Genomic DNA, 13,627 nt, shown 5'->3' on the forward strand with positions numbered 1-13,627 from the left:
AATTCGGTATAGTTTACCCTTTAGCAATATTTGCCTTGTCATGGCTCAACCTATTCTGCTTCTGATTGGCTCATACGGTAAAACAGACACTAACCAATCGAATAAGTGAATGCAGGAAGTACTGGCCAATTGGAGGCAGAGTAGGATGTGTGGCTTCAGTACCGAGTGTATGCAATACTGAATGAAAAGTAAGTTTGTATATGCTTTGTGCTCGCATACAAATCAGACATCCCTTCATAGATCATCAGATACTAGTGGCAAAGCTTTTTTTTTTTTTTTTTTTTTAAATGCAAAACTGCAAAGTTTGGTGTTTTTGTGCAGTTTTGAAAGAAAAGACTGCTTCCAGGGAAGCTCTTATGAAGGCATTAAACTGCTCCAGTGAAGCCGTGGTCAACATAACAAGCTGGAGGCTTTGCTGAGAAGCTGCTCTCTCTTTTATCTGGTTAACTAACCATATAGCGTGTTTCAGAAACCAGTGCAAGGCCTTAAACTGGTTCTGTGAAGAACTAGTCCCTGTCATGGAGTTTTCGTCGTATTGTTGCTCCACTCTCCAGTTAGAGGCTCAGGGGCATTAAACCAGACTGATATCGTTGTCCCTCAGTAACAGGGTCACTGACTTTTCTCTCAGACCCAACAACTGCAGATAATAAAGCAAATGTACCAAAGTGACCGTCACAACTAATTAGTGTATGTGTCAAGGTTAATTCTTGCAGATACCTGGCCAGACAAATAGACCAGGAAGAAACCACTGCCTCAGAATAGGTTTTGCTGGTGACATGTTTTTTCTCTTAACATTAAATCTGTTTATCACATCAGCTTGTCGATTTTCTTAACAACTGTTTGAATCAAAACACAAACTATGAGTAATGACAATCTGTTTTTGTTTTGTTTTTTCACATCACAAATGTTTCCCCTGAGGGATTTCAGCACAACCATCGCTTAAATAAAACCTGTTTTCTTAGGTTCGCCCTGACAAATGATAGAATAAATAATTTTCTATTTCCATGTCACAATGTATAATCGTCCCATTCCACCAGGGATTATATCACAGACCTCGTGTGAGAAAAACAAGAGCCTGTGGGATGGGACGCTGAGGAAGCAGAAGCCCAAACTGAAAAGCATCGTTAAACAAACCGTACGATCCTAAATAATACTGTCAATCCTTCAAGAAAGAGGGGCTTCCTTACTTCCTTCCTACCTCCCTTCCTTTCAAGATGCTTTGGCAAAATTTTTTCTCAAGATGCTTCTGCTATCGTGACATTTTCAATTTGTAAGCATTTCTATGAGAAAACTATTGCATGAGAGCTTAAATTCCTCTGAACCGCTAAGCTTTCTGTCCCCAGTGGGGATACTTACACCCTCCCCCTGAAGACACATGCCCTCCCAGGACCGGCTCCTGATTGACCGCCAGGCAAGACAGGAAAGGCTTTCACACCATTCAAAACCAAGATCACATGGTTTGCTAACTGTTTTCCTGGCCAGTTGGAAAGAAACCAAAGGGGGGGGGGGGATATCCCCAGCATGATTAGTCATGATTTGAATTATTATTTGATTAAAAATACACATTTTATAAATTATATAAGAACAAATGATAGCTGCAGGAGAGAATCTACAGAAACTTTTTTCAAGTCGTCACAGCTTCATAATATAATATATCTCTCTATAGCGGAATGCCACTTGTTACATAATGTTTTTACATGTGGTAATGCTGGCGCTTTACTCGTATTGCATATTTCTATTCCTGGAACCTATTGAACTGGACGGCTTTGTTGTTGTGGCGCCTGAGCAAGTACAAGGGAATTAAACCATCTGTCTATCATCCGTCCATCCATCTCTTGATGACATTTGTTGATTTTTTACCTATTTCTATGAATTTATATGTACGGTTTTAATGCTGTTTTATTGCTTTTATTATCAAGTTTTCATAAGGAGCTCAAGAGCAGTTAACCTTTCATAGTATTTGCTCGTGTGGCTTTTTAAAAGTAGTCCTTATAAGAACCACTTTATGCCATTTAAATACATTAATATCCAATTCTGAAGTGTGGAAATGATCAATATCAGAAATACTGGATGATATATGGCCAAAGCATCTTCTAAATGGGATAATTTCTCCCTGGGAATGATTCTGCTGTCATATATTGTAATTTGGATACATTTAAACCTAAATATTTTCAAGATAATATACTCGACATAAAGGAAACCTGGAGTTCAACCAAAGTTGACAACTCAGTGTGAAACACATTGTGTGGCGTGAGTGCAAGTTTAGTGTTAATCTGGTTAGTTTCATGACAGCTGGCGGCTCTGCTTTACTTCAACCTCATTTACACAAATTTCCAAGCGGAAATGCATCAACATGTGTCACGCTGTCATGTTAACGGACACACAAAACGCAATTTAAGTTGTCTGCTTTCACTTGAAACTTGTAAACAAGACTTTAGATTTTACAATGCATTTTTTTTATGTGTTTTTCCCGATCGAGGTTTAATCACTGTGAGTAGGAGGCAGATCACATCCACCCCCCCCCCCCCCCCCCCACACACACACACACACACACAACAAAATAGAAATGTACCACATGAGATTTTTGACAGGGGTTGAATAAGTCACACACGTCCTTGCAGCCGTCACAGAAGACAGAAGGTGCATCCATTGGAAGCAAAGCAAAGACAGACTCAATCCCCAAGTCGGCTCGTCAGAGTTTTCTTTCATGGCCACGTTGTCATTCCTTCAGCACAGCATATGGCGAATCAGCATGAGACGATTGCATTCAAAGGTGAAGAAATACCTTGGTGTATTTTCCGGTAATACCCCATGATAATAATGTGACAAGGACATAAATTTAGCAAGTGTTTTTCACAATGTATACAACAGATTCACACCTATGCAGCTTTGCCAGCTTATCAGGTGAGATGGGAAACTTCACAGGAACACTGGCAGCCACGGATTCATCCTGACTTTGTACGTTCTTTCTTGCACAGGCAATGATCATGGTTTCATCTTTATAAAGCGGTTGTACATCACCGCACACATATGTACTCTAGATTCATTTGAAAATGGCTCTTTTTGACCTGTAATGTTTCATCTTGATTTTAGAGGCGTCTCTTCTTGTTTGATGCATGGCATCCTTCATGAGTGGGGCCGTGCGGGAGGAGAAGGACGTCTCTGAGTGCCACTTACATGAATGTGATACAACTTGCCTCTTTGCCTCCATGTAGTTGAAGCAGGAAAAGGGGAGGCTTGATGTGGGAAGCAACTGGACCAAGGGCTAACCAGACTTACCTTCTATTACCACATTGATTTTTCTGATCTCTCTGGTGCTATGTTCCTGTCTTGCTTCTTTTTGTTGCTGCTCTCTGGCTCAAAGATCTATCTGAAGTGACTGTGAACTCCTCTTCTCAGTGGGCAAACTGTGAGATCTTCTGGCAGGGAGCTTTTTTTCGAAAAAGCCTTGTGAGTTCGGCCCAACCCAGAGCTGGGGATTCACCTGGGGGACAAAGTGGTTGCCATGGCAACCCGCTGTTGGCGCCAGGCCGGCTTCAAAATAATGCACGCGGGAGGCGGGAATAGGGAGCGAGCGATGTAATCTGTTTGACACGTTGCGTAAACACGCCAAAGCCTCTGTGAATCGTAAGTTTGATGCGGATCACACGCAGTGTGGATCCCAGAGTCTTCAGATGTTTACCGTCCACGGCTGATAGACAGTCGACACCAATCAGGCGTAGCACTGTGACCACTGACGGGTAAAGTAAACAACACTGATTTATATCTTTACCTGTTAGATGGGGGATTATTTCAGGCAGCAGGTGAACATTTTGCACTCAAATATTGTTAAAAGCAGACGAAAATCTACAAAGCAGAACAGTGATCGCTGTCTATCAAAACTACAAGGAGAGACAAACAGTGAACCGCTGACAGGTCCATGCTCATCGCTGGATGTAGAGAGTATATATGCTGGCCAGGACGGTTCTATCCACAAGTATCTGACAAAACCATGCGTTTTACTGAGTTCCAGACCACTTAGCTCCACAACTGAAAGCACGACAAATGTACACAAGAAGTGCAACACAGAACAATAAAAGAAAGAAACCTGAAGGTCTGATGAATCATAATCTCCTTTTAAAACACCTGCAAGTATACAAGGTATCATTATGGGAAGAAGGCAAGTCGAGGGAATCGGGGCACAATGTTCTGGAAATATTTTGTTCTGTCAATGATGTCAAATGTTTTTGACTTGCACCATCTACCTAAGCATTGTTGCACAGCAAAAGGAACATCATTTCATGGAAACTGTATTCCCTGATGACAGTGAACTCGTAGCCCTTGCCACAAACAAAACTGTCGGAAATTCCTGGATCTCGATCCAATTGAACATTTGTGGGATTGGACAAACAAGTCCCATTCGTATAGACTTACATCTGATCACTTAAAGAATCTGCTTCTATAGCACACCCCCACAAGGTTCATCATTCCCATGTCTTAACGGGTTCAGAAATACAATGAAATGAGACTCTAGAATATATTACGTAAGTGGTTAAGATTATATGGCTGATTCCATTGCATCTCCATGGAATGAAGAAATCACTAAAGCTTATTGGATCCTGGAATGTGGGGAATGGGAATACCTCTGCAGGCAAAGTGCAAAAAAAAAAAAAAAAAAAAACTCATAAGAAATGCAAACAAACATATTGATTCCTCTAATTACCTTCATTGTCCTTTAGGGTGAAGTTGGGATTAACTGGTAGCTGGCTTGGCAAAGCGAAAGAAAAGCGCTGTCCATTGGCAAAGTCATCCTTATCCACTGCGGTGACGGTCTGGATCACCTGTGGTTCACAAAACGAGGGATGAATTACTTTCTGAAGGCGATGTCTGATTAGCGGTGCAACATTGACGACGGCTCACTGGAATCCCACGCAGGACAAGAAGCTGATTAAGTTTCCGTTGCGTGTCTCAGGGTTTGTTGATCGGGAAAAGGTCACAGTGTTTCAGAGCGACAACCACTGGTTAGTGAACAATTGGCTCTCTCCCTGTGTTTGGTGCCTGAAGGAGAGTGTCTTTTTCGTGACGAGTTCTTGGCTTCTGCCAGGAGGGGGTTTGGAAATGGCATCTAACAAATACAGAATGCTCTCAGGGCAACCTCACTGCCACTGTTTGTCAGATTGCAACCTTTAATTGGGAAACGACACAGCGAGGGAGAAGGCCTTGAGAGAAAACATGTCCAGATCGTCGGTGTCACCAAGAAAAGTTCTTATCTTCAGAGTGAGACTGGGAGCACTGCCATGCTCCTGGGCATCATTGCGTCATTGCATATGCTCTAAGTGCTTTGGTTCCTCACTAAAATTGTACATGCAATTGCTGAGACAACAAGGATTGTCTTTTTTCTCTCTCAGGCTTCCAAAGTCAATTTATAACCTTGTCTCACCAAGCAACTGCCACTTGCTGCTTTTTTAAAGGATGTTTAGAGACCAGAAGAAGGAACACAATTTGCTGAGAGCTTGGAAATGTCTTTTCTGAGGAAACATTACTTTGTAGTTGCAGTCTGAATAAGTGTTCAGGCCTGAATTGATTCAACGATCTGCGAGCTTGTCAACAGAAAGTTGTTGATTCCAATGCTGCAAAATTTATTAAGCGAAAAAAACAAAAAAAAAATCAATCTCCTACGAACATGAAATGATTTAGTTTTAAATCATAAACCAGTAGAGCATTGTGGCCATGGAGCAGAAACGAGTTCACTCTCACTATTACAACATTGGAATTTCTGTTTCATGAAAAACTCTAAATCAAGTCGTTAACTGTTTATCGACTGATATACTGAGCAATCTCAAAGACCTTTTAAATGATTTAAGAATAATTAGCATTGAAAGTGGTGCTTGCCAAATTCAGTCATTACCTCCTGAACAGGCTGCAGGCTGGTGTGGTGGTTAGCACTTCCTGTTCACAGATATGGGACTTGTTAGCTCTTTCCTACTGCCTTAATCCAGGATTGAGTTGAGATCAGCTTCACCCCATCAAAAATATTAGCTTCAAAGCTAAAATAGAACCAGGTTCAATCCCATTGTTATATTAACAGAATCTCACTTAAGTCAAATCTAAATTCTAAACTAAACAGTTTAGTCTGCAATGTCTGATGAAATAACTCAATGTTTTGGCTCCATTGGGAAATATTCAGAACTGACAGGAATTCAACAAATGTTCTGAGAACATTGGACCATAGTCCAACATATAAACACTGTGTGGCGTAATATCTTATCCGTTTGAGGCAATAGGCAACTTATTTTTAAGTTTATTAGCGTTGTGAATTGTATCAAATTACTAACAAGCAAATGTCTTGGTATTACATCAATTTATCAAGCATATTTAAAATGTGACCCCTTTATGACAATGCTGTCACATTTGTATAGCAAAGCATAACCAGTCACAAACATTGACTTTATCCATCCGTGGGAGGAAACCGGAGTATCTGTAAGAAACCCATGACCTTCTTTTTGTGACTCAATAGCACTAACCACATGAGAATACCAATAACAATAAGAATAATGGTTCATTACCAAGCTAAACTTCTCACTTTTGAGTAAAAAAGCAAAAAGAAGCAATACTAAAATGTTTTATTGTGTTTATTTTGCCTTTGGTAATGATTTTAGAATGCGAGGTCAGAACTGGAAGAACCTTCTTATTGTAATTCGGGTACATGCATTCTCAGCCAATTACAAAATGTTCCTTTCCTCTGGAATAAAAAGTGAAATGCAAACACATTTTAATACATGAGAGAGCTGCTCGGCTCCCTCCCATACATTGTCTTATGAATGGTTGGTGTGCCACCGTCTCATTCACAGCATTATAATTCTTCCCACTTAATCCCCACGGGCCGAGAACCTGGAGGCTACAATGTAACCTTAATTCAAATTTAATACAAACTTTAAGTCAAACTTTTCCTCCGCCAGCTCTAAACTATTAAAAGATGTATTTAGTTGTGTCTTCCCGGGCCTTACTCCATCACCGCTTTTCCCGAACCACCCCTTTCAGCCATTTCCATGCCGCTGATTGCTCTATATCTCAAAAACCTTCCTAATTCGAATGAATCAAAGACTACTGAGAGCAAATTGGGATGAGCTTCGATTTCGAGCTGTCATGGCTTGCTGCTGAGATACTGGTTTGGAATGGGGAGGGATGATTAAGCAGCTCTCCGCGGTGCCTCCACAGCCTCTCAGTGAGCAGGCCGGACTGCTGAGGGAAACAATCGCTCATTGCGGTGGAGAAAATGAACGCGACTAATGGACACTCTCATTCCGAGGCTTGTTCGAGGTGAGGGGAGCTTCGAGTAGGTGAAGACGGTTGGGTGCTCACCTGTCCCGGCCTGGAGCTCTCGCACACGATGACGTCCTCGTCGGTGGATATTTCTGGAGGGTTGTCGTTGACGTCCAGGACCTGGACGGTAACGGGAACGTGGTTGAGCAGGCTGGGGTTGTCTGCGGCGGAGAAAGAGAGCGGGAGAGACTAAGTGACAAGAAGATGAAAGCCAAATGTGAGCCTCAATAGCAAAGTAAAACATTCAACACTGCAATTTCAAACTGGGACACACTGTGCTCTTTTGTGAGACTGTTAGACTGGGCTTTGTCTTGGGCTGTACCATGATAAAAGCACTGAGGGATTCCAGGAGGCAATTTTGTTCATTAAAGCTCATCTAAACATCTGTGTGTGGCTTTTTGTATCCTCATTCGTAGTTGTCATGCATTATTTGCCCCTTGCACTGTGTGGAGAACCCACTGACAATGGAAACAACACCTTAATCAAGAGAAATACACAACAACAACAACCTTTGGTTTCATGGAGAGGGTTTTCAGATACCCCAATTTTCTTGGAATGCACAGAAGACATGTCCATCAGCGCGACTTAGGTTTTCAAGCGATGTTTTGGACATCCATTTACACAACAATGGTGCTGGGAGCCATTGAAAATGCAACGGTTGCCAAGGTGGAACTTTTTCACAACTTGGTCTCCGGTCCATACGAAGGTCTGTATACTCGCCACTGTTTTAATGTTTATACTGCATGTGTGTAGAGTTTCATTACAAAAACAAACAACAGCAGTAGCTTGTGGCCCAACATGAAAGGTACATTGTTTTCAGCATTTCCATGTGAATGGAAATGCTGGTTTCTAAAGGTTGCCATGTAAACTTTTCTGAAATGAAAACTGAAATACGTTGCCTTTTCACTTGAAGGTTGTCTTGTGAACAGGGCTATTTTTGTGAACTAGGTTGTATGTTTTGCCACCTTAACATAATATTGAATTAGATTCATGGCAGAGTTTTCTTGATTTGCTTAAAATACAGCAAAATTAATGTTTGTACAATCTATAATCTCAAAATGCTCCTACCTTTTTCAGGAGCATGCTAGTAATTAAATTGTTCCAATAGAATAAAGGTTACATTTACTCATGCTCTTTGAGTTTGTTATCCATCAAAACAATTGCAGAGTTGCAGAGCTGCAGTCTGTTTCTGTTTCATAAAGGTAAATAATTAGCCTACCACTAAATCCCGAACCGGAGGACCGGGGGATCAGTCAGGAGCACCAGCAGACTTTGCACATGGAACGTAAGAACCACATACGAGCCTGGAAAGACCCACGCAATGGATATGCCAAGGTACGTTTCACTACTGGGAATAACAGGAACTCCCTTAAACTGGGTCAGACTGGCATGAGCTCGCCTGATCAGCTCAAGATCATTTGGGAAGGACGTTTAATTTGCTCCTCTTAGGAGTGATGGGGTTAAATAAGTAAGTAAATAAGAGCTGTCATCTCTGTGTCCTGCTTCGTCAATGAACTTTCAGTAACATCGTTAGCAAAAAACTGCTGGTAATAATTTTCCAGAATTCAGTGAAAGAACGCCAAATTAATTCGGACTTAACTCAGTGCTGCTGACAGTGACACGGAAGATATAAAAACAACTTTCGACATAACATTAATCTGGAGCTGTGGCACTTTAGCAGCCTTATAAGAACGTTTCCTTCTATGACACATTAGAATGTGTTGAATAGACATTGTAGGCAGGAAAACAAAACACGGTTTATGGGATTCAGGAACAGTGACAATACTAATTCAAGAGAAAGAAGAAGTGGGAGGATTAAAGCTTTGCTTTCTCTTACTGCTTTTCAGACATAACTATGTGTGCATGTGTGGCGTGTGTGAGTTTATATCCATGAACCTTGTTCTCTAATTGAGTTTATATGTAAATATCTAACATCAGCTGAACTTAATATGAGAACCAGACCCACAGTATATTATTCCTCTTTGCAAAGAAGTGTCTTTATATTGTAACTGTAAGGAAGTTTTCAGTGACACACAACACTGCCCATTATAAATGACCTTATTAAACACCCTTGAACAAGGTCGTTAACCCGGGGCAACTCCGCACACTGGAGCAACATCAATAACCATCAAACTCCAAGGTGAATCTTTTGGGAAAACGTGCCAGTTCTTCAGGCCCCTTTTATAAGACTTTTTCAAATGAAAACACAAAAACGATGCGTTTGCACTTTGTCGTGTAAACCGGGCCTTCGTCATCTCTTCGTCATCAGCCAGGTACTTCAATACACTATTGAAAAAGGCTGAACATTTAGTTGAACATTTCCCTGGCTCCACAACTGGGGAAAACTGAGGTAATCCCAGAGTATTGATGGTCCTTTATAAACATTTAGGAGGATTCACAATACACATGGCAATTCTCTCTCTCTACGATACATGGTTCAGAGGTTCAGAGGTGACATTTTGACGGTGCCTCTGAACCAGGAATTTAACCCCGTATCCTTTCAGTGACCACATTCGCAGATGGAGAGTTGTCCGATTGCTGAGTTTCTCCGTTTTTATACAGTCTACATATATGTGTGGGAAAGCAGCTTTCTTGGCAAAGCTCCCAGCAGACAGAAAGTAGTCACAAAGGTGCACTCCACTTTCCATCAAATTAATGCTTATAGATTTTTCACTTAATCTTGTGCGTAAAGAATTCTGTACATGATGTTAATCCTCAGCACACAGCAGAGGTTTGACATTGCACCGAGGGCCAGATTTACTAAGATCACGTTAAATTACATTCCCATGCAAATAGATTCTGCATGTTTTTGCAGTTGATTTACTAACAGTAACACCATGAATGTATTGCAATGATGGTTTAACGTGTATCAGGCCTGTTTACATGAAACATATTTGCTGGAGATGGTATTGCTTCCATGTTCATTTGCTCTGGTTGACCGCAGAGTGATTGATGAAGCTCTGAGTCCCCCCAGGGCACAACCTAGTGAGAGAGTCTATAAAATTAAAGTTAATGAATAAAGTTATTAAATACATCATTAAAGTAAACAAGGCCATTTCCACAATGTTTCAAGTTAAAATGCATCATTTTTGTGTTTTCATTTCAGAAAACCTCTGCATTTTGCACATCAAGGTTTTGAAAACGATGGCAGAGAGGTTGAAAACGATGTAGTTTTCATGCAAAGCCACTAGTTGGTGCTGTTTGTTCTTTTTGTAATGAAACCACATACACATGCATGAAGAGAACATTACACTATTAGCATTAACAAGGGGAGTAAAGACATTTGTATGAAGGGACAACACAGTTGGATTGCTACTACTCACGCATGTGCTGAACAGCTATTTAATAAGGCCGTGGTGCAAATGTGCAGTAGCAGCATATCTGAAAAGCTGTGCTTTCCCAGAGATGGAGTGTCTTTGAAAAGTTACACCTTCCGAGGTGTTTTCATAAAGTTAGTGTAAATCATGTAATTGGAACCCCAAAATGCTGCTTTTCTGTTTGTACTTGGAAATGTTGCCACCTAAATCTGAATTTGGCCACAAAAGACCAAAGAAAAAAAACATCGTCTTATCGATCTTATAATCAAGTCCACAAACAAAATGACTCGCAGGGTAATAACAGCAGCAAAACCAACTCACGCCAATTTCTCATACATGGTAAAAATCAGTCCAATTCATGAACAAGAAGTAGTAAATCATGTTGTGTTTTGTATATCAATGATATTTGCAAATCAATCAGCATATACTATTGATGCACAGTGTGACGCACAAGCCCGATGCTTCATATTCATGAAAGCAAATGTGGTAAATGGATAGTGTGTATTGTTTTGCCTGTCGGATGTGATCATCCCCGTGTTCCGGTAATATATCAGCTTCCACTTGTTGGTGAAGCATCACGTTTCTTATATGCGCAAAGCTTTAGTAGTGTCTCAGTCTCTTCAAGCTTTGAGACGTGACGTGCCACGACGAATCAAAACATTGGAATTCAATCAAACACCTATTTTCTGTTGGATTGAACCGCTGCAAATGGTCTTGCAGCAAGAATTAGACTGCAGCCTAAAATCTCTGCAGGATGGTTCTTCTGCAAACTGTGTGTCGGGTGCTTTGTCTCTCCCTCCGACACTGTGTGTCCTTGCCTATTCAAAGGGGTAAAAATTTATCATTCTGCCTTTTGACAGTGTCTTGGCATGTATCTGTATCCTTGAATACTAAGGAGAGGTGGAAAGATAAAGAAACATTAGCATGCAGCCTCCCTGTCCGTCGGCAGGAGATTTGTAGAATTGTGATTACAAATTGCACGTTACCTGATAGCAATTCCCGAAGTTAGCGGGCTCCTTTATTGATTTAATTAATTTCCAGTACAGGAAAGGACAATGAAACAATTGGGCCTAATTTCATTTTGTGGCTAATTAAAAGGGGAAAAAAATATTACACTGTAGCCTATTTGAATATCTTCTAATCAATATGCTAATGGTACAGTTCACCCTTGTTTTTTTTTAGGCTTTAATTGCTAATATCACAATGAGACAGAACGACACTGTTTGATTACAGTGAAGGAGTGATGGCCAGAGTGAAGTTAGATACAAGATACAAGACGTACCAATAACGAGGACTGCTGCGACCCAGCTTTTTCATTTTTGGTTTACCAATATTGCATCTGTCGATACTGATCCGATACCTCTGTGCTGTTTGGCAGCACATTTTCATCTTTACTATTTATGACTTACTTTGTAGCCCACAATGTTAGAAATGACTCGATCAAGTGATATTACTCTGGCAACATATACTTAGCCAGAATAATACTCCAACAGTTTCACACTGAGTTGTGAGAAAAACTGGCCCATTTATTATTAATCAATGTGTTATCTTTAACAGCAGCACTGAATAAAATACGTAAAACATCAATTAAAAGACCCTCTAACAACAACAAGGCCCCTTAAACACTTCTCTTTTGTAGTGAGAGACAGTAACCTGGCGTGCACATTAACCAAACAATAAGATGTTTAAATTTACTTTCAAACAACTTGGTAGTTTTAAGAGGCTGTTCAGGGGCCGCATAAAGACAAATCTCATCTTGAATGGGCCGAACCATTAAAATAGGGCCACAATAACTTTTAACCTTAGAAATAAGAAAAAATACTTTCTCAATTTGTCTGTCACGAGATGGATATAGTTTTTTTTTGTTGTGGAGCAGAGTGTGTGTGATGAAAATGTCTACACAATCTCAACACAAAGCCCATTTTAATGAAAACTTCTGGTAAAATAAATATCCTATAGCTGTTGCATCTTGGGTGTTTTAATAAAATCACTCTGGTAGCATAGTTTTGAAGCTCATTTTGGTAGCATCAAGGTAGCATCAAGGTAGCTAGATTCAATGACCCGGGTCTTAGTGTTTATTGTTAATAAAACAAAACAAAACAATTATGTTTTCTTTGAAAAGCTTTTCCATCTGCTTGGTGGTTTGGTGGCCAGATTGAAGCTTGGCTGGTTTTGGTCCATGTGCCTTATGTTTGACACCCCGGGTCGGAATGGACCAGCAGTGTGTGCGTTGTCTGTATCTCTGTGTTTGACCTGTGATGATGTATTTTAACTCATTTTCACCAGGAATCACTTCAGCCTACTGTAAAGCAAAGTTGGGCAAAGCAGTGTAATAGATTGCTGGATTGACTGGGACAATCACCCGATAATAACATATTTGCATTTTACCTACCAAAATAATTACAATTATAATTCAAAAATATATATAATTGCAAGGTTTAAAGTGCCTAAAACCCACCACTGAATTCGATTAGTAGAGTGAGAGCAGTGCAGATTAATGTACTCATTCCTTTTTTATGGAACTTTTAGTTACTATTGATTTTGTCTCCAACTTTGCCTCCAATGAATTGGAATCCGGCTGCCATCAGACAATGTACTCCCCTCGGGGTGTCTTGTTATGTAGTGGGAGATCACCAAAACTAAAATAAAGAGCTATAGTTCACAATCCCCCAACCCCCTACAATACTCACTGCTATTTAAATCATTCTTTTGTAATACAGGAGTCACCCATAATCAAATGCAATTTCGATTTATAAGGACTCCTATTAGCTCAAAGCAAAGGAAAGTGAATTTAAAAAAAAAAGAGTTTCTGCACTACTTCTTTAAGGAAAAAAGATTTAATCTGTTGAGAACAGCTTCATGTTGTGAGGTAGAGTACCATTCTGAAGGACTTTACTTACCTGCAGCAGTCCAAAAACATATGTTTGAGACTTATCCATGACTTTAAATAGTGTGAATATGAATCTGTCCCATCGTGTGTAACCCACCTTCACCCGTCGTCATCGGAC

The 13,627-nt window shown here is 40.3% G+C and overlaps 1 protein-coding gene across 1 annotated transcript in view; it reads right to left on the reverse strand.

The window, feature by feature from the left end:
• Positions 1-13,627, reverse strand: part of LOC308143993 (cadherin-18) — a 131,743-nt gene that overhangs the window by 20,260 nt on the left and 97,856 nt on the right. The window contains exons 9-10 of the mRNA XM_080514966.1: positions 7,342-7,463; positions 4,703-4,820 (exon numbers count right to left, since the gene is read on the reverse strand). Of these exons, the coding sequence (XP_080371092.1) occupies positions 4,703-4,820; positions 7,342-7,463 (240 nt within the window). The remainder of the gene's footprint in view (positions 1-4,702; positions 4,821-7,341; positions 7,464-13,627) is intronic.

Source organism: Blennius ocellaris, assembly GCF_963422515.1.
Source record: "Blennius ocellaris genome assembly, chromosome: 19".
Classification (NCBI taxonomy): domain Eukaryota; kingdom Metazoa; phylum Chordata; class Actinopteri; order Blenniiformes; family Blenniidae; genus Blennius; species Blennius ocellaris.